The sequence below is a fragment of the Eucyclogobius newberryi genome, unplaced genomic scaffold, assembly GCF_026437365.1.
Source record: "Eucyclogobius newberryi isolate DKJ021-1_F unplaced genomic scaffold, fEucNew1.0.hap1 SCAF_21, whole genome shotgun sequence".
Lineage (NCBI taxonomy): Eukaryota > Metazoa > Chordata > Actinopteri > Gobiiformes > Gobiidae > Eucyclogobius > Eucyclogobius newberryi.
Genome location: NW_027315846.1, coordinates 1,288,070 through 1,310,050, shown reverse-complemented (window position 1 = coordinate 1,310,050; position 21,981 = coordinate 1,288,070). Strand labels below are relative to the sequence as shown.

Sequence of the window (21,981 nt, the reverse complement as noted above, 5' to 3'; positions counted from 1 at the left end):
AGAAGAACATGAGAAGAACATGAGAACATGAGAAGAACATGAGAAGAACATAAGAACATGAGAAGAACATGAGAACATGAGAAGAACATGAGAACATGAGAAGAACATGAGAAGAACATGAGAAGAACATAAGAAGAACATGAGAACATGAGAAGAACATGAGAAGAACATGAGAAGAACATGACAAGAACATGAGAAGAACATGACAAGAACATGACAAGAACATAAGAAGAACATAAGAAGAACATGAGAAGAATATAAGAACATGAGAAGAACATGAGAAGAACATAAGAACATGAGAAGAACATGAGAAGAACATGAGAAGAACATGAGAAGAACATGACAAGAACATGAGAAGAACATGACAAGAACATGACAAGAACATGACAAGAACATAAGAAGAAGATAAGAAGAACATGAGAAGAACATAAGAACATGAGAACATGAGAAGAACATGAGAAGAACATGAGAAGAACATGAGAAGAACATAAGAAGAACATGAGAACATGAGAAGAACATGAGAAGAACATAAGAACATGAGAAGAACATGAGAACATGAGAAGAACATGAGAAGAACATAAGAACATGAGAAGAACATGAGAAGAACATGAGAAGAACATAAGAAGAACATGAGAAGAACATGAGAAGAACATAAGAACATGAGAAGAACATGAGAAGAACATGAGAAGAACATAAGAAGAACATGAGAAGAACATGAGAAGAACATAAGAACATGAGAAGAACATAAGAAGAACATGAGAACCTGAGAAGAACATGAGAAGAACATGAGAACATGAGAAGAAGATGAGAAGAACATGAGAACCTGAGAAGAACATGAGAAGAACATGAGAACATGAGAAGAAGATGAGAAGAAGATGAGAAGAACATAAGAACATGAGAAGAACATAAGAAGAACATGAGAAGAACATGAGAACCTGAGAAGAACATGAGAAGAACATGAGAAGAACATGAGCACATGAGAAGAACATGAGAAGAACATGAGAAGAACATAAGAACATGAGAAGAATATAAGAACATGAGAAGAACATGAGAAGAACATAAGAACATGAGAAGAACATGAGAAGAACATGAGAAGAACATAAGAACATGAGAAGAACATGAGAAGAACATGAGAAGAACATAAGAACATGAGAAGAACATGAGAAGAACATGAGAAGAACATAAGAACATGAGAAGAACATAAGAACATGAGAAGAACATGAGAAGAACATAAGAACATGAGAAGAACATGAGAACATGAGAAGAACATGAGAACATGAGAAGAACATGAGAAGAACATGAGAAGAACATGGACTCAAGTCAAAACTCGTGCAAAACGATGAGCTCTAAAACACGTCACGTTTGAACCCAACATGAGATTAAAGGACACTTATTCTGCTTTATGTTCTTGTCCTTTAAACGTGTTCCTCATGTTTTAGAACTTAAACATTAAGTCATATTTTAACCTTTATATTTCACGCTCTGCACAAAATCCACGCCGTTTCTTCAGATATCTGTGCTGAGTATCGGTTGACGTGCATCGATATCGATACTAGAACCGATATAGCGTTTTAGAACGTGCATTAGAGTTCATTCTGCAGGATATGTGTCCTTTAAGTACAGTTACCATGGTGACAACTGCGTTATTAAGTCTCTAATACAAATAACGGCACACAGGCACTCGTCCAATGAAAACGAGGCAGTAGGTTAAAGGGGCAGTGTGGAACTTTTCAGGAAGTGGGCGGTCTCCCGGCCGCTCGTCTCCATGGTGATGTCATCACCATGATTTTATTGAATCATTAAAACGGCTGAACGAAGAAAGACGTAACGATGTGCAAATATCACAGTACGAGTATCACGTTTTATAACTGCAATATTCATGAAGTAAAAAGTATGTAGTAAAGTATGTAGTAAAGTATGTAGTATGTAGTAAAGTATGTAGTATGTAGTAAAGTATGTAGTATGTAGTAAAGTATGTAGTAAAGTATGTCGTATGTAGTAAAGTATGTAGTATGTAGTAAAGTATGTAGTAAAGTATTTAGTATGTAGTAAAGTATGTAGTCTGTAGTAAAATATGTAGTAAAGTATGTAGTAAAGTATGTAGTATAGTATGTAGTAAAGTATGTAGTATGTAGTATGTAGTAAAGTATGTAGTATGTAGTAAAGTATGTAGTAAAGTATGTAGTATGTAGTAAAGTATGTAGTAAAGTATGTAGTATGTAGTAAAGTATGTAGTAAAGTATGTAGTATGTAGCAAAGTAAGTAGAAAAGTATATAGTAAAGTATGTAGTAAAGTATGTAGTATGTAGTAAAGTATGTAGTAAAGTATGTAGTAAAGTATGTAGTAAAGTATGTAGTATGTAGTAAAGTATGTGTAGTACGTAGTAAAGTATGTAGTAAAGTATGTAGTAAAGTATTTAGTATGTAGTGAAGTATGTAGTATGTAGTAAAGTATGTAGTAAAGTATGTAGTATGTAGTAAAGTATGTAGTAGGTAGTAAAGTATGTAGTAAAGTATGTAGTATGTAGTAAAGTATGTAGTAAAGTATGTAGTATGTAGTAAAGTATGTAGTATGTAGTAAAGTACGTAGTAAAGTATGTAGTATGTAGTAAAGTATGTAGTAAAGTATGTAGTATGTAGTAAAGTATGTAGTAAAGTATGTAGTAAAGTATGTAGTATGTAGTAAAGTATGTAGTAAAGTATGTAGTATAGTATGTAGTAAAGTATGTAGTAAAGTATTTAGTATGTAGTAAAGTATGTAGTAAAGTATGTAGTATGTAGTAAAGTATGTAGTAAAGTACATAGTAAGTACGTAGTAAAGTATGTAGTAAAGTATGTAGTATGTAGTAAAGTATGTAGTAAAGTATGTAGTATGTAGTAAAGTATGTAGTAAAGTATGTAGTATGTAGTAAAGTATGTAGTAAAGTATGTAGTAAAGTATTTAGTATGTAGTAAAGTATGTAGTAAAGTATGTAGTAAAGTATGTAGTAAAGTATGTAGTATGTAGTAAAGTATGTAGTAAAGTATGTAGTAAAGTATGTAGTAAAGTATGTAGTAAAGTATGTAGTATGTAGTAAAGTATGTAGTAAAGTATGTAGTAAAGTATGTAGTAAAGTATGTAGTATGTAGTAAAGTATGTAGTAAAGTATGTAGTAAAGTATGTAGTAAAGTATGTAGTATGTAGTAAAGTATGTAGTATGTAGTATGTAGTAAAGTATGTAGTAAAGTATGTAGTATGTAGTAAAGTATGTAGTATGTAGTAAAGTATGTAGTATGTAGTAAAGGATGTAGTAAAGTATGTAGTATGTAGTAAAGTATGTAGTAAAGTATGTAGTAAAGTATGTAGTATGTAGTAAAGTACGTAGTAAAGTATGTAGTATGTAGTAAAGTATGTAGTAAAGTATGTAGTATGTAGTAAAGTATGTAGTATGTAGTAAAGTATGTAGTAAAGTATGTAGTAAAGTATGTAGTATGTAGTGAAGTATGTAGTAAAGTATGTAGTAAAGTATGTAGTAAAGTATGTAGTATGTAGTAAAGTATGTAGTAAAGTATGTAGTATGTAGTAAAGTATGTAGTAAAGTATGTAGTAAAGTATGTAGTATGTAGTAAAGTATGTAGTAAAGTATGTGGTATGTAGTAAAGTATGTAGTAAAGTACGTAGCAAAGTATGTAGTATGTAGTAAAGTAAGTAGTAAAGTATGATAGAGTAAAAATAAGACTTTTTCTTTGATCTGTCGATTTTAAAGAAAGTTGTAAAAAAGTGACATTGTAAACTATTTATAACAATATAATGTGATTTTTTTTACTTTTGTGATTAATTTGACGGACTATTTTCTGCGAGACGTTATTTTTAGTCAGAACACATGCTCCACACACACATGCTCCACACACATGCTCCACACACACATGCTCCACACACACATGCTCCACACACATGCTCCACACACACATGCTCCACACACACATGCTCCACACACACATGCTCCACACACACATGCTCCACACACACATGCTCCACACACATGCTCCACACACACATGCTCCACACACATGCTCCACACACATGCTCCACACACACATGCTCCACACACACATGCTCCACACACATGCTCCACACACACATGCTCCACACACACATGCTCCACACACACATGCTCCACACACATGCTCCACACACACATGCTCCACACACACATGCTCCACACACACATGCTCCACACACACATGCTCCACACACATGCTCCACACACACATGCTCCACACACATGCTCCACACACATGCTCCACACACACATGCTCCACACACATGCTCCACACACATGCTCCACACACACATGCTCCACACACACATGCTCCACACACATGCTCCACACACATGCTCCACACACACATGCTCCACACACATGCTCCACACACACATGCTCCACACACACATGCTCCACACACACATGCTCCACACACATGCTCCACACACACATGCTCCACACACATGCTCCACACACACATGCTCCACACACACATGCTCCACACACATGCTCCACACACATGCTCCACACACACATGCTCCACACACATGCTCCACACACACATGCTCCACACACACATGCTCCACACACACATGCTCCACACACACATGCTCCACACACATGCTCCACACACATGCTCCACACACACATGCTCCACACACATGCTCCACACACATGCTCCACACACACATGCTCCACACACACATGCTCCACACACACATGCTCCACACACACATGCTCCACACACACATGCTCCACACACATGCTCCACACACACATGCTCCACACACACATGCTCCACACACATGCTCCACACACACATGCTCCACACACACATGCTCCACACACATGCTCCACACACACATGCTCCACACACACATGCTCCACACACACATGCTCCACACACATGCTCCACACACATGCTCCACACACACATGCTCCACACACACATGCTCCACACACACACATGCTCCACACACATGCTCCACACACACATGCTCCACACACACATGCTCCACACACACACATGCTCCACACACATGCTCCACACACATGCTCCACACACACATGCTCCACACACACATGCTCCACACACACATGCTCCACACACACATGCTCCACACACACATGCTCCACACACATGCTCCACACACACATGCTCCACACACACATGCTCCACACACACATGCTCCACACACACATGCTCCACACACACATGCTCCACACACACATGCTCCACACACATGCTCCACACACATGCTCCACACACATGCTCCACACACACATGCTCCACACACATGCTCCACACACACATGCTCCACACACACATGCTCCACACACACATGCTCCACACACATGCTCCACACACATGCTCCACACACACATGCTCCACACACACATGCTCCACACACACACATGCTCCACACACATGCTCCACACACACATGCTCCACACACATGCTCCACACACACATGCTCCACACACACATGCTCCACACACACATGCTCCACACACACATGCTCCACACACATGCTCCACACACACATGCTCCACACACACATGCTCCACACACATGCTCCACACACATGCTCCACACACATGCTCCACACACACATGCTCCACACACACATGCTCCACACACATGCTCCACACACATGCTCCACACACATGCTCCACACACATGCTCCACACACACATGCTCCACACACACATGCTCCACACACATGCTCCACACACACATGCTCCACACACATGCTCCACACACACATGCTCCACACACATGCTCCACACACACATGCTCCACACACACATGCTCCACACACACATGCTCCACACGCAGGAGGAAACACGCCCTTCGGTCACACACGGGAGGAAACAAGCCCTTCAGTCACACACGGGAGGAAACACGCCCTTCAGTCACACACGGGAAACACGCCCTTCAGTCACACACGGGAGGAAACACGCCCTTCAGTCACACACGGGAAACACGCCCTTCGGTCACACACGGGAAACACGCCCTTCGGTCACACACGGGAAACACGCCCTTCAGTCACACACGGGAAACACGCCCTTCAGTCACACACGGGAAACACGCCCTTCAGTCACACACGGGAAACACGCCCTTCGGTCACACACGGGAGGAAACACGCCTTTCAGTCACACACGGGAGGAAACACGCCCTTCAGTCACACACGGGAAACACGCCCTTCGGTCACACATGGGAAACACGCCCTTCAGTCACACACGGGAAACACGCCCTTCGGTCACACACGGGAAACACGCCCTTCAGTCACACACAGGAAACACGCCCTTCGGTCACACACGGGAAACACGCCCTTCGGTCACACACGGGAAACACGCCCTTCAGTCACACACGGGAAACACGCCCTTCGGTCACACACGGGAAACACGCCCTTCGGTCACACACGGTAAACACGGCCTTCGGTCACACACGGTAAACACGCCCTTCAGTCACACACGAGTCCAGCTCTAAAACAGACCTGACAAACCCTCCTGAGAAACCCTCGCTCTTTAAAAAAAAGCATTACATTTATATATGCTTGTACTACCTTGTAAAAAAAATTATTAAAATAAATAAAACATAATAATAATAATAAAATAATACAAATAATACAAAATGTAGTATCAACAAAAGAGAGAAAAAGAAGAAGAAAAAGAAGAAGATAAGAAAAAGAAGAAGATATAAAATAACTAAATCTTCTTAAAGAACCCCTGGCGGTTCACACACACAGAGGAGTGAAGGGCGGAGCTTAAGTACCTGACAAAGCGCTGAAGAATGTGGCGTCGTCCTCGTCCTCGTAAGAAGACGACCCGCCCACGTCCACGGTGTGGTCCCACTCCAGGGGGATCGAGTCCACGCTCACCGGGGTCTCGCGTCCGGAGCGCTCCAGGGGCAGGGCCAGCAGGTGACACTGAGGCCCCGCCCCCTCCTCTCGCTTCCTCCTCCTCCTCCTCTTGGTCTCGCTCCAGGACAGTCCGCGGCTCGGGTCCGGAGAGCCGTCCAGGTCCGAGTCCGAGAGGTCGTCCAAGGTCTGGCACGGGTCAGAAGAGCTTTGGGTCAGTTTGACGGTGCGAAATGAGGCCATTTATAAGAGTGCCCCCTGCAGGCGACTCACTGAACTAAAATGCAGTTACTTTGCTAAAAATTATTACAAAAATGATTCTAGAACAGCACATTTTGAGGTTTATAATTTCACTTCCTGTTTGTAATTGATGACATCACAGTAAAAAATTACCCAGCAAACACTGTTTCAGTCTGTGGTTGGCGTGTTTGAGTCTGGTGTTGGCGTGTTTGAGTCTGGTGTTGGCGTGTTTGAGTCTGGTGTTGGTGTGTTTGAGTCTGGTGTTGGTGTGTTTGAGTCTGGTGTTGGTGTGTTTGGGTCTGGTGTTGGCGTGTTTGAGTCTGGTGTTGGCGTGTGGGCACATGGGCGTGTTGGCGTGTTGGCGTGTTTGAGTCAGCGGTTAGCGCATTTGAGTCTGGTGTTGGCGTGTTTGAGTCTGTGGTTGGCGTGTGGGCTTGTGGACATGTTGGCGTGTGGGCGTGTTGGCGCGTCGGCGTGTTGGCGTGTTTGAGTCTGGTGTTGGCGTATTTGAGTCTGTGGTTGGCGCATTTGAGTCTGGTGTTGGCGTGTTTGAGTCTGTGGTTGGCGTGTTGGCGTGTTTGAGTCTGGTGTTGGCGTGTTTGAGTCTGTGGTTGGCGTGTTTGAGTCTCGTGTTGGCGTGTTTGAGTCTGTGGTTGGCGTGTTGGAGTCTGTGGTTGGCGTGTTGGCGTGTTTGAGTCTGGTGTTGGCGTGTTTGAGTCTGGTGTTGGTGTGTTTGAGTCTGTGGTTGGCGGTTGGCGTGTTGGCGTGTTTGAGTCTGGTGTTGGCGCGTTGGCGTATTTGAGTCTGGTGTTGGCATGTTTGAGTCTGGTGTTGGCGTGTTTGAGTCTGTGTTGGCGTGTTTGAGTCAGTGGTTGGCGCATTTGAGTCTGGTGTTGGCGTGTTTGAGTCTGTGGTTGGCGTGTTGGCGTGTTTGAGTCTGGTGTTGGCGTGTTGGCGTGTTTGAGTCTGGTGTTGGCGTGTTTGAGTTTGATGTTGGCGTGTTTGAGTCTGTGGTTGGCGTGCTGGCGTGTTTGAGTCTGGTTTTGGCGTGTTTTTGTCTGGTATTGGCGTGTTGGCGTGTTTGAGTCTGTGGTTGGCATGTTGGCGTGTTTGAGTCTGTGGTTGGCGTGCTGGCGTGTTTGAGTCTGGTGTTGGCGTGTTTGAGTCTGGTGTTGGTGTGTTTGAGTCTGGTGTTGGCGTGTTTGAGTCTGGTGTTGGTGTGTTTGAGTCTGGTGTTGGCGCGTTGGCGTGTTTGAGTCTGGTGTTGGCATGTGGGCGTGTTGGCGTGTTTGAGTCTGGTGTTGGCGTGTTTGAGTCTGTGGTTGGCGTGTTTGAGTCTGGTGTTGGCGCGTTGGCGTGTTTGAGTCTGGTGTTGGCATGTTGGCGTGTTGGAGTGTGGGCGTGTTTGAGTCTGGTGTTGGCGTGTTTGAGTCTGGTGTTGGCGTGTTGGCGTGTTTGAGTCTGGTGTTGGCGTGTTTGAGTCTGGTGTTGGTGTGTTTGAGTCTGTGGTTGGCGTGTTGGCGTGTTTGAGTCTGGTGTTGGCGTGTTTGAGTCTGGTGTTGGCGTGTTTGAGTCTGGTGTTGGCGTGTTTGAGTCTGGTGTTGGCGTGTTTGAGTCTGTGGTTGGCGTGTTTGAGTCTGGTGTTGGCGTGTTGGCGTGTTTGAGTCTGGTGTTGGCGTGTTTGAGTCTGGTGTTGGCGTGTTTGAGTCTGGTGTTGGCGTGTTTGAGTCTGGTGTTGGCGTGTTTGAGTCTGGTGTTGGCGCGTTTGAGTCTGGTGTTGGCGTGTTTGAGTCTGTGGTTGGCGTGTTTGAGTCTGGTGTTGGCGTGTTGGCGTGTTTGAGTCTGGTGTTGGCGTGTTTGAGTCTGGTGTTGGCGTGTTTGAGTCTGGTGTTGGCGTATTTGAGTCTGGTGTTGGCATGTTTGAGTCTGGTGTTGGCGTGTTTGAGTCTGTGTTGGCGTGTTTGAGTCAGTGGTTGGCGCATTTGAGTCTGGTGTTGGCGTGTTTGAGTCTGTGGTTGGCGTGTTGGCGTGTTTGAGTCTGGTGTTGGCGTGTTGGCGTGTTTGAGTCTGGTGTTGGCGTGTTTGAGTTTGATGTTGGCGTGTTTGAGTCTGTGGTTGGCGTGCTGGCGTGTTTGAGTCTGGTGTTGGCGTGTTTTTGTCTGGTATTGGCGTGTTGGCGTGTTTGAGTCTGTGGTTGGCATGTTGGCGTGTTTGAGTCTGGTGTTGGCGTGTTGGCGTGTTTGAGTCTGGTGTTGGCGTGTTTGAGTTTGATGTTGGCGTGTTTGAGTCTGTGGTTGGCGTGCTGGCGTGTTTGATTCGGGTGTTGGCGTGTTTGAGTCTGGTGTTGGCGTGTTTGAGTCTGGTGTTGGCGTGTTTGAGTATGGTGTTGGCGTGTTTGAGTCTGGTGTTGGTGTGTTTGAGTCTGGTGTTGGCGTGTTTGAGTCTGGTGTTGGTGTGTTTGAGTCTGGTGTTGGCGCGTTGGCGTGTTTGAGTCTGGTGTTGGCATGTGGGCGTGTTGGCGTGTTTGAGTCTGGTGTTGGCGTGTTTGAGTCTGTGGTTGGCGTGTTTGAGTCTGGTGTTGGCGCGTTGGCGTGTTTGAGTCTGGTGTTGGCATGTTGGCGTGTTGGAGTGTGGGCGTGTTTGAGTCTGGTGTTGGCGTGTTTGAGTCTGGTGTTGGCGTGTTGGCGTGTTTGAGTCTGGTGTTGGCGTGTTTGAGTCTGGTGTTGGTGTGGTTGAGTCTGTGGTTGGCGTGTTGGCGTGTTTGAGTCTGGTGTTGGCGTGTTTGAGTCTGGTGTTGGCGTGTTTGAGTCTGGTGTTGGCGTGTTTGAGTCTGTGGTTGGCGTGTTTGAGTCTGGTGTTGGCGTGTTGGCGTGTTTGAGTCTGGTGTTGGCGTGTTTGAGTCTGGTGTTGGCGTGTTTGAGTCTGGTGTTGGCGTGTTTGAGTCTGGTGTTGGCGTGTTTGAGTCTGTGGTTGGCGTGTTTGAGTCTGGTGTTGGCGTGTTGGCGTGTTTGAGTCTGGTGTTGGCATGTTTGAGTCTGGTGTTGGCGTGTTTGAGTCTGGTGTTGGCGTGTTTGAGTCTGGTGTTGGCGTGTTGGCGTGTTTGAGTCTGGTGTGGGCATGTTTGAGTCTGGTGTTGGCGTGTTGGCGTGTTTGAGTCTGGTGTTGGCATGTTTGAGTCTGGTGTTGGCGCGTTTGAGTCTGGTGTTGGCGTGTTTGAGTCTGGTGTTGGCGTGTTTGAGTCTGGTGTTGGCGTGTTGGTGTGTTGGCGTGTTTGAGTCTGGTGTGGGCGTGTATGAGGCTTGGCGTGTGGGCGTGTTGGCGTGTGGGCGTGGCACTGACCGGCCTCCTGTGCATGAGCCGGTGGTGGAAGCGAGCCACGCGCCCGAACACCTCCTGACAGTACGAGTGCAGCTCCTCCAGCTCGTCCTCCATCAGCGCCGCGTCCAGAGGAGCGCTCTTCTGGATCAGGTTCTCCCCAAACACGATCAGGGCGTCGATCTTATTTGTGTTCAGCATGATCTCCTGCTGGAAGCCCTGTGGACGGGGGAGGGGCACGAGGGGAGGGGAGGGAGGGGAGGAGGAGAGAGGGGAGAGAGGAGGAGAGGGAGGAGGAGGAGAGGGGAGGGGGGAGAGGAGGAGAGAGAGGAGGAGGAGGGAGGGAGGAGGAAAGAGAGGAGAGAGGAGGAGAAAAAGGAGGAGAGAGAGGAGGAGGAGGAGGGAGGGAGGGAGGGAGGAGGAGAGAGGGGAGAGAGGAGGAGAGGGAGGAGGAGGAGAGGGGAGGGGGGAGAGGAGGAGAGAGGAGGAGAGAGAGGAGGAGGAGGGAGGGAGGAGGAAAGAGAGGAGGAGAGAGGAGGAGGAGGGAGGGAGGAGGAGAGAGAGGAGGAGAGAGGAGGAGAGAGGTGGAGGAGGAGGGAGGGAGGAGGAGGAGGGAGGAGGAAAGAGAGGAGGAGAGAGGAGGAGAGAAAGGAGGAGAGAGAGGAGGAGGAGGGAGGGAGGAGGAGAGAAAGGAGGAGAGAGCAGAAGGAGGAGGGAGGGAGGAGGAGAGAGGAGGAGGAGGAGGAGGAGGAGGAGGAGGAGGAGGGAGGGAAGAGGAGAGAGGAGGACAGAGGAGGAGGAGAGAGAGGAGGAGGGGGGAGGGTGGAGGAGAGAGAGGAGGAGAAAGGAGGAGAGAGAGGAGGAGAGAGAGGAGGAGGAGGGAGGGAGAGGAGAACAGTGTAAATGTGATGCTGTCTTGGGTCAAATTAAATCTTTAAGACTTTTTATTACCGCTTAAATTCTATTTAAAACATATTTCTGATAAATTAAGAAACTAAATAAAGACATTACTGTAAAAGCATTAAAATATATAGTTATGGGACATTTTGTGTGGGTTTTAATACAATATTAGTCCTTTAACTTATGTAAAACATAAGAGAAGGTTTTAAGACATTATACTTGAAATGTTAGATATATTTGTACTTTTGATGTTTTAAGGTCTTAATATATTTGTACTTTTGATGTCTTGAGGTCTTAATATATTTGTACTTTTGATGTCTTGAGGTCTTAATATATTTGTACTTTGGATGTTTTAAGGTCTTAATATATTTGTACTTTTGATGTCTTGAGGTCTTAATATATTTGTACTTTGGATGTTTTAAGGTCTTAATATATTTGTACTTTTGATGTCTTGAGGTCTTATTATAATTTGTACTTTGGATGTTTTAAGGTCTTAATATATTTGTACTTTTTATGTTTTAAGGTCTTAATATATATGTACTTTTGATGTCTTAAGGTCTTAATATATATGTACTTTTGATGTCTTAAGGTCTTAATATATTTGTACTTTTGATGTCTTCAGGTCTTAATATATTAGTACTTTTGATGTCTTGAGGTCTTAATATATTTGTACTTTGGATGTTTTAAGGTCTTAATATATTTGTACTTTTGATGTCTTAAGGTCTTAATATATATGTACTTTTGATGTCTTAAGGTCTTAATATATTTGTACTTTTGATGTCTTGAGGTCTTAATATATTTGTACTTTTGATGTCTTGAGGTCTTAATATATTTGTACTTTGGATGTTTTAAGGTCTTAATATATTTGTACTTTTGATGTCTTGAGGTCTTATTATAATTTGTACTTTGGATGTTTTAAGGTCTTAATATATTTGTACTTTTGATGTCTTAAGGTCTTAATATATATGTACTTTTGATGTCTTAAGGTCTTAATATATTTGTACTTTTGATGTCTTCAGGTCTTAATATATTAGTACTTTTGATGTCTTAAGGTCTTAATATATTTGTACTTTTGATGTCTTCAGGTCTTAATATATTTGTACTTTTGATGTCTTAAGGTCTTAATATATATGTACTTTTGATGTCTTCAGGTCTTAATATATTTGTACTTTTGATGTCTTAAGGTCTTAATATATTTGTACTTTTGATGTCTTCAGGTCTTAATATATTTGTACTTTGGATGTCTTAAGGTCTTAAATTGAAGCTGAGGTGGTTAGACTCACGTTGAGCTGCCACATCTTCTCCTGGACGTCGCTCTCACTGAAGTGTTCCACGTTGGTGAGCTGCAGGTCCATCTCTGTCAGCCACACCAGGATGTTCTCCCGTGTCCCCTCGAAGTCCTCCCGCTGAGACGTGAAGTGCTGAGGACGCCCAGGACATGGGACGGAGAACATGAGACGGAGAACATAGAGAACATGAGACGGAGAACATGAGACGGAGAACATAGAGAACATGAGACGGAGAACATGAGACGGAGAACATAGAGAACATGAGATGGAGAACATGAGACGGAGAACATGAGACGGAGAACATGAGACGGAGAACATGAGACGGAGAACATAGAGAACATGAGACGGAGAACATAGAGAACATGAGACGGAGAACATAGAGAACATGAGACGGAGAACATGAGACGGAGAACATAGAGAACATGAGACGGAGAACATGAGACGGAGAACATGGAGAACATGAGACGGAGAACATAGAGAACATGAGACGGAGAACATAGAGAACATGAGACGGAGAACATGAGACGGAGAACATAGAGAACATGAGACGGAGAACATGAGACGGAGAACATGGAGAACATGAGACGGAGAACATGAGACGGAGAACATGAGACGGAGAACATAGAGAACATGAGACGGAGAACATGAGACGGAGAACATGAGACGGAGAACATAGAGAACATGAGATGGAGAACATAGAGAACATGAGACGGAGAACATAGAGAACATGAGACGGAGAACATGAGACGGAGAACATAGAGAACATGAGATGGAGAACATGAGACGGAGAACATGAGACGGAGAACATAGAGAACATGAGACGGAGAACATGAGACGGAGAACATAGAGAACATGAGACGGAGAACATGAGATGGAGAACATAGAGAACATGAGATGGAGAACATGAGACGGAGAACATGAGACGGAGAACATAGAGAACATGAGACGGAGAACATGAGACGGAGAACATAGAGAACATGAGATGGAGAACATGAGACGGAGAACATGAGACGGAGAACATGAGACGGAGAACATGAGACAGAGAACATAGAGAACATGAGACGGAGAACATGAGACGGAGAACATGAGACGGAGAACATGAGACGGAGAACATGAGACAGAGAACATAGAGAACATGAGACGGAGAACATGAGACGGAGAACATGAGACGGAGAACATGGAGAACATGGAGAACATGGAGAACATGGAGAACATGGAGAACATGAGACTTAAACTCACTCAAAGATAAAGTCAGGTGCAGGTGAAATGATCTGTTCTTCACACGTGAAACATTCTGAACACGTTCTGGCTCTGGAAGTGAAGCCGACTTGTCTAGAATTGTCCAGAACTTAAATGGGCCTCGAGACGCCTGGAGGAGGAACGCAGTTGCCTGTCGCGTGTTGCCTGCTGCGTGTTGCCTGCGTTGCCTGTTGCCTGTTGCCTGTAGCGTGTTGCCTGTGTTGCCTGTGCTGCCTGTTGCGTGTTGCCTGTGCTGCCTGTTGCGTGTTGCCTGTTGCGTGTTGCCTGTGTTGCCTGCTGCGTGCTGCTTGTTGCCTGTCGCGTGTTGCCTGCTGCGTGTTGCCTGCGTTGCCTGTTGCGTGTTGCCTGTTGCCTGTTGCGTGTTGCCTGTGCTGCCTGTTGCGTGTTGCCTGTTGCGTGTTGCCTGTTGTCTGTAGCGTGTTGCCTGTGTTGCCTGTTGCGTGTTGCCTGTGCTGCCTGTTGCGTGTTGCCTGTTGCGTGTTGCCTGTGTTGCCTGCTGCGTGTTGCCTGCGTTGCCTGTTGCGTGTTGCCTGTGCTGCCTGTTGCGTGTTGCCTGTTGCGTGTTGCCTGTAGCGTGTTGCCTGTGTTGCCTGTTGCCTGCGTTGTCTGTTGCGTGTTGCCTGTGTTGCCTGTTGCCTGTGTTGCCTGTTGCGTGTTGCGTGTTGCCTGTGTTGCCTGCTGCGTGCTGCCTGTCGCGTGTTGCCTGCTGCGTGTTGCGTGTTGCCTATGTTGCCTATTGCGTGCTGCGTGTTGCCTGTTGCGTGTTGCCTGTTGCGTGTTGCCTGTTGCGTGTTGCCTGTTGCCTGTGTTGCCTGCTGCGTGCTGCCTGTTGCCTGCTGCGTGTTGCCTATTGCGTGTTGCCTGTTGCGTGTTGCGTGTTGCGTGTTGCCTGTTGCGTGTTGCGTGTTGCCTGTGTTGCCTGTTGCGTGTTGCCTGTTGCGTGCTGCCTGTGTTGCCTATTGCGTGCTGCGTGTTGCCTGTGTTGCCTATTGCGTGCTGCGTGTTGCCTGTTGCGTGCTGCGTGTTGCGTGTTGCCTATTGCCTGCTGCGTGTTGCGTGTTGCGTGTTGCCTGTTGCGTGCTGCCTGTGTTGCCTATTGCCTGCTGCGTGTTGCCTGTTGCGTGTTGCCTGTTGCGTGCTGCCTGTGTTGCCTATTGCGTGCTGCGTGTTGCCTGTGTTGCCTATTGCGTGCTGCGTGTTGCCTGTTGCGTGCTGCCTGCTGCGTGTTGCGTGTTGCCTATTGCCTGCTGCGTGTTGCCTGCTGCGTGTTGCCTGCTGCGTGTTGCCTGCTGCGAGTTGCCTGCTGCGTGTTGCGTGTTGCGTGTTGCCTGTGTTGCCTATTGCGTGCTGCGTGTTGCCTGTTGCGTGCTGCCTGCTGCGTGTTGCGTGTTGCCTATTGCCTGCTGCGTGTTGCCTGCTGCGAGTTGCGTGTTGCGTGTTGCCTGTGTTGCCTGCTGCGAGTTGCCTGTTGCCTGTCTCTCACCTTGAGCCTCCTGATCACGGCGTACACTCTCTGTTGCGTGTGTGTTGTGCGTGTTGCGTGCCCCGCCCTCTCACCTTCAGCCTCCTGATCACGGCGTACACTCTCCTCTGCAGACCGTCCCAGCGCTGGTTCCCGTCCTGGACCATCAGCTTGAGTTGGGCGGCGGCGTCCGTGCGCTGCTCGCGGGCCAAACGCCGGTACTGTTTGTTCACCAGCTCCAGCTGCGTCAGGCGCTCGTGCACCTGCCGCTGGAACGCCTGGGTCAAACGCACACGCTTCGGTCACACGCACACTTCACACGCTCACTTCACACGCACACTTCACACGCACACTTCACACGCACACTTCACACGCTCACTTCACACGCACACTTCACACGCTCACTTCACACGCACACTTCACACGCTCACTTCACACGCACACTTCACACGCTCACTTCACACGCACACTTCACACGCTCACTTCACACGCTCACTTCACACGCACACTTCACACGCTCACTTCACACGCACACTTCACACGCTCACTTCACACGCTCACTTCACACGCTCACTTCACACGCACACTTCACACGCTCACTTCACACGCACACTTCACACGCTCACTTCACACGCTCACTTCACACGCACACTTCACACGCACACTTCACACGCTCACTTCACACGCACACTTCACACGCTCACTTCACACGCACACTTCACACGCTCACTTCACACGCACACTTCACACGCTCACTTCACACGCACACTTCACACGCTCACTTCACACGCACACTTCACACGCTCACTTCACACGCTCACTTCACACGCACACTTCACACGCTCACTTCACATGCTCACTTCACACGCTCACTTCACACGCTCACTTCACACGCACACTTCACACGCACACTTCACACGCTCACTTCACACGCTCACTTCACACGCTCACTTCACACGCACACTTCACACGCTCACTTCACACGCTCACTTCACACGCTCACTTCACACGCACACTTCACACGCACACTTCACACGCACACTTCACACGCTCACTTCACACGCTCACTTCACACGCACACTTCACACGCTCACTTCACACGCACACTTCACACGCTCACTTCACACGCTCACTTCACACGCTCACTTCACATGCACAGTTCAGGCAAAGCACATTCCTGAGCAGAGCCTCGAGCAGCACTTTTTTTAATGGAGTGAAATCATGTGTTTCCATGTTTTTGATGAACATATTAAAGAGTTCATCTACACTCTATATTTAAATATCTGAATATATTTTAACAATTACAATACAGAAACTAAAGAGGCGGGTCAGAAGCGGGTCAGAGGCGGGAAAGAGGCGGGTCTGAGGCGGGTCTGAGGTCAGAGGCAGGTCAGAGGTGAGTCAGAGGCAGGTCAGAGGCGGGTCAGAGGCGGGTCAGAGGCGGGTCTGAGGTCAGAGGCGGGTCAGAAGCGGGTCAGAGGTGAGTCAGAGGCAGGTCAGAGGCGGGTCAGAGGCGGGTCAGAAGCGGGTCAGAGGCGGGTCAGAGGCGGGTCAGAAGCGGGTCAGAGGCGGGTCTGAAGCGGGTCAGAGGCGGGTCAGAGGCGGGTCTGAAGCGGGTCAGAGGCGGGTCAGAGGCAGGTCAGAAGCGGGTCAGAGGCGGGTCAGAGGCTGGTCAGAAGCAGGTCAGAGGCGGGTCAGAGGCTGGTCAGAAGCGGGTCAGAAGCGGGTCAGAGGCGGGTCAGAGGCTGGTCAGAAGCGGGTCAGAAGCGGGTCAGAGGCTGGTCAGAAGCGGGTCAGAGGCAGGTCAGAGGCTGGTCAGAAGCGGGTCAGAAGCGGGTCAGAGGCGGGACAGAAGCGGGTCAGAGTTTAAGTCTCTTGGCCCCGCCCTCACACATTGGAGTCTCACCTCAAACTTCTTGAGCTCCTCCTTGGCGCATGTGTACAGGACGTTCTCCGACTCGGGATTCGCCGCCGTGAGTTCGGCCGATTTCAGCCAATCCTCAAACCGCGAGTAATCGTCCAAGAACTTACACCAGAGTCTCCACGTCTCCTCGATCCTGACGGGACAAAAGACAAGTTACAGCTCCATCTTAGACCTGGTTTAGTCCTGGTTTAGTCCTGGTTTAGTCCTGGTTTAGAGCTGGTATAGACCTGGTTTAGTCCTGGTTTAGTCCTGGTTTAGTCCTGGTTTAGTCCTGGTTTAGACCTGGTTTAGACCTGGTTTAGACCTGGTTTAGCCCTGGTTTAGTCCTTGTTTCGTCATGGTTTAGACCTGGTTTAGACCTGGTTTAGTCCTGGTTTGGACCTGGTTTAGTCCTGGTTTAGTCCTGGTTTAGTCCTTGTTTCGTCATGGTTTCGTCATGGTTTAGACCTGGTTTAGACCTGGTTTAGACCTGGTTTAGACCTGGTTTAGACCTGGTTTAGTCCTGGTTTAGTCCTGGTTTAGCCCTGGTTTAGACCTGGTTTAGTCCTGGTTTAGACCTGGTTTAGTCCTGGTTTAGTCCTGGTTTAGTCCTTGTTTCGTCATGGTTTCGTCATGGTTTAGACCTGGTTTAGTCCTGGTTTAGACCTGGTTTAGACCTGGTTTAGACCTGGTTTAGTCCTGGTTTAGCCCTGGTTTAGACCTGGTTTAGACGTGGTTTAGCCCTGGTTTAAACCTGGTTTAGACCTGCTTTAGTCCTGGTTTAGACCTGGTTTAGACCTGGTTTAGACTTGGTTTAGACCTGGTTTGGACCTGGCCCCCTGCCTGCACACACCTCATGCGCCTCTCCATAGACGTGGCGCAGATGTTCCTCCAGCGTCGGTCCAGGCTGGCGGCCGTCTGCTGGAAGGAGTCGCTCTCCGAGTCGCCGGAGCAGGCGTCGACATCGTGGAGCAAAACGTCACAGAGCGTCAGGACCGAGGCCACGCTGTCGGTGTGCTGCTCGATGTCCCGCTGCAGCTCCTGCAAGTACAACAAATACTTTATACACCCCGAGAAGTACAACCAATACACGCTGTCGGTGTGCTGCTCGATGTCCCGCTGCAGCTCCTGCAAGTACAACAAATACTTTATACACCCCGAGAAGTACAACCAATACACGCTGTCGGTGTGCTGCTCGATGTCCCGCTGCAGCTCCTGCAAGTACAACAAATACTTTATACACCCCGAGAAGTACAACCAATACACGCTGTCGGTGTGCTGCTCGATGTCCCGCTGCAGCTCCTGCAAGTACAACAAATACTTTATACACCCCGAGAAGTACAACCAATACACGCTGTCGGTGTGCTGCTCGATGTCCCGCTGCAGCTCCTGCAAATACAAGTACAACGAATACATGATACACGGCCAGAAGTACGACAAATACACAAGCAGCCCCTATTTGAATTTATGCAAAACAGACCCATTTAATGCCCTACTGTGGAACATTCAAGGCAAAGCAACAAGCTTGAAACAAAGCCTCAGCCAGTAACCTCATATATTGTGCAAATACTTATTCAAATATTTAAAGCAGAACTGTCATGGTTAAATATATATGTTTTCAGAAGTGCAATCGTCGCCCCCTGCTGCCTCTGAGCGGGAAACCAGCTGAAGACAACTCTCCTGAGAAACCCTCGCCCTTCATTTATGTCATGTTAAATGTGTGAAGTCAGTAGAATGTGATTCTACTGACTTATGATAAAGAAAGAAAAAGAAAGCTTTTACGTACTTATAAACTGCAGGGGGCGCTCTATAGCCAGTGACTTAGTCCTGCTTTAAAACAAAACACTTTGCTCTATTTAAAAGACAAAACAAAGGGAATTGTCCACCTAAAAATCAGTTCAATGGGTTAAGTAAATGTTCATAAATAAATACTAAAAAAGAAAATAATGTCTGTAAAACAAGTGGATTATAACATGGCTAAAGTTAATACATTCAGGCAGAGATAGGTTTAAAAAGGGATAATGCCACAATTTAAAACAGGACTAAATCAGGACTAAACCAGGTTTAAACCAGGACTAAACCAGGACTAAACCAGGTTTAAACCAGGACTAAACCAGGTCTAAACCAGGACTAAACCAGGACTAAACCAGGACTAAACCAGGTTTAAACCAGGACTAAACCAGGTTTAAACCAGGACTAAACCAGGACTAAACCAGGACTAAACCAGGTCTAAACCAGGACTAAACCAGGTCTAAACCAGGACTAAACCAGGACTAAAACAGGACTAAACCAGGACTAAACCAGGTCTAAACCAGGACTAAACCAGGTCTAAACCAGGACTAAACCAGGACTAAACCAGGTCTAAACCAGGACTAAACCAGGTTTAAACCAGGACTAAACCAGGACTAAACCAGGTCTAAACCAGGACTAAACCAGGACGAAACCAGGACTAAACCAGGACTAAACCAGGTCTAAACCAGGACTAAACCAGGTCTAAACCAGGACTAAACCAGGACTAAACCAGGTCTAAACCAGGACTAAACCAGGTTTAAACCAGGACTAAACCAGGACTAAACCAGGTCTAAACCAGGACTAAACCAGGACGAAACCAGGACTAAACCAGGACTAAACCAGGTCTAAACCAGGACTAAACCAGGTCTAAACCAGGACTAAACATGATGTTTCTCTGTTTTAAGTTGTGTTTTTTAACTTAAACATATTTAAAGAGTTAAAGATGTCGATGACACAGACTGGGGAATCACAAGTTCCTTTTCCTCTTCTAAAGATAAAATAATTAGACTTAAATTGTGAATTGAGGCGCAAACAAAGCCAGATTGTCCTCATTCCTTCATATTATATTTATTCATTCATACAGTATATTCTTCTCTGGCTCTTTCACTCTCAGTTTGACAGTTTCCTCTCCAGCTTCGCTCTGGATCTTAAACTTATTTTCCTGTTGTTTTCTTTCTTTTCGGAGCTGCAGGACGTCAAACGGACAAAAGGCGTTTAAAGCTCTGCGAGTGCAGCCGAGTGCGAGTCTGAGCCGGGATCGGGCTTTTCACCAGAGAAACGAGCCAAATGCACTTTAGGGCGCGGCGTCTTCAGAACGTTTTAAAATACGGTGTGAAATAATGATCTTTGTGACGCGCCTCCTTGAGTTGGACGTGAGAATCGCTCCGTCTCCAGAGCAACGTGATGCAAAAGAGAGAAACGTTCGTATCCAACAGCTTTGGTTAGTGGATGAGATTGTTGACCAGCAGAGGGCAGACTTCCTAACGCTCCCGATTAGGGTCCTGTCTCTGGATATAGGTCCTGTCTCCAGATTGGGGTCCTGTCTCTTGATGTAGGTCCTGTCTCCAGATTGGGGTCCTGTCTCTGGATATAGGTCCTGTCTCCAGATTGGGGTCCTGTCTCTGGATATAGGTCCTGTCTCCAGATTGGGGTCCTGTCTCTGGATATAGGTCCTGTCTCCAGATCAACCCGATCCCCTAATTTGAAGATATTTCAATCAAAAACTCAAAATTTGACCCTTTCTACACCGTTATCCTTTATTTTGAAAGCGAAGGCGAGTGTGGAGAACAGCTGACATGGGCGTGGCCATGTCGTGATTGTGCTATGAATGCTGGGTGTATTTCCGGCATCCCATAATCCAAATCCCAAAGTTAAAGTGCGGTACATGTAGAGTTCTACATTACAGTCACTGACATGATGATAAAGACATTCCCAGTCAGTTCTAAATACATGTTTTAATGTTTTGTAATGCCTGATTGTGCACAAGTTATTCTTATTTTTGACAGTGTAACAGCTCAATCAGACTTTTGGACTTGGTCTAGATCCTGAAGAGCTAGCAGATGCATACTTGGATTATTCTCTGTCTCCAGATGGAGATCTTCCCTCTGTTGATGACAACTCCTCATTGGAGACCTTCTGGTTTGGCTGATGCTACTCTACCAAATGGAGCCCAACAGTTTGGAATCCACAACTCTGACGTCTCTGCTCTAATGACTCTTGTAGACCACGGGCTTGGACGGATCTCTCACCTGTTGTTCCTTGAGTCTCCTCTGGACCTCCTCGCTGTGGCACACGCTGTAGACCACGGGCTTTGACAGGTCGGCCTCGATGCGGGACAGCCATGTTCTCAGGTTGCTCATGTTCTTGTCCAGCTGCTGCACGGTCACCAGAGTCTCCTTCAGCTTGCACACCCTGAAACACAGGACCACGTCGGGTTAGAAACGTGCTCCTGGCGCGTTCGGGGTTCATATAATAATAATAATAACTTTTATTTATATAGCGCTTTTCAGTGACCCAAAGACGCTGAATTGTAAAGACGGAGAAACAAAAACAACCACATCACCGCCACCACCAGTTTTTAATGTTTGTGCTTGTCTAACTAAAACCAAATAGTCAAGTCCAAGTCCGAGACCAAAGTCAAAGACAGGAAAGTCCAGTCCAGTCTGAGTCAGTGGTCTACGAGTCCACGAGGAACACATGGAGTCCTTTTAGCTGAGGATCTTGTAGATGAATATTGGCTTCTCTTGTTGAAGCTGTTGCTGAAATAATGAGACTTTTGTTCATGTATTCTGAGGAGGCCTTGGACTGTGCGGAAGGAAGTCTCTCCTGAAGAACCTTGAACCTCTCATGAAGTCGCTGTGTTCGAGCCTCGGACACTCGTTTGACCCTTCAGTGGACAGACACCACCGCCCACTGACCTACACATTGCAAA

At 46.8% G+C, this 21,981-nt stretch overlaps 1 protein-coding gene across 1 annotated transcript in view; it reads right to left on the bottom strand.

Annotated features, from left to right (window-relative positions):
• The window catches only part of LOC140370121 (nesprin-2-like), a 63,156-nt gene that overhangs the window by 7,098 nt on the left and 34,077 nt on the right, over nt 1–21,981 (bottom strand). The window contains exons 10-16 of the mRNA XM_072457099.1: nt 21,299–21,461; nt 18,112–18,299; nt 17,262–17,412; nt 15,451–15,633; nt 12,628–12,765; nt 10,469–10,663; nt 6,805–7,078 (exon numbers count right to left, since the gene is read on the bottom strand). Coding sequence (XP_072313200.1) covers nt 6,805–7,078; nt 10,469–10,663; nt 12,628–12,765; nt 15,451–15,633; nt 17,262–17,412; nt 18,112–18,299; nt 21,299–21,461 — 1,292 coding nt within the window. The remainder of the gene's footprint in view (nt 1–6,804; nt 7,079–10,468; nt 10,664–12,627; nt 12,766–15,450; nt 15,634–17,261; nt 17,413–18,111; nt 18,300–21,298; nt 21,462–21,981) is intronic.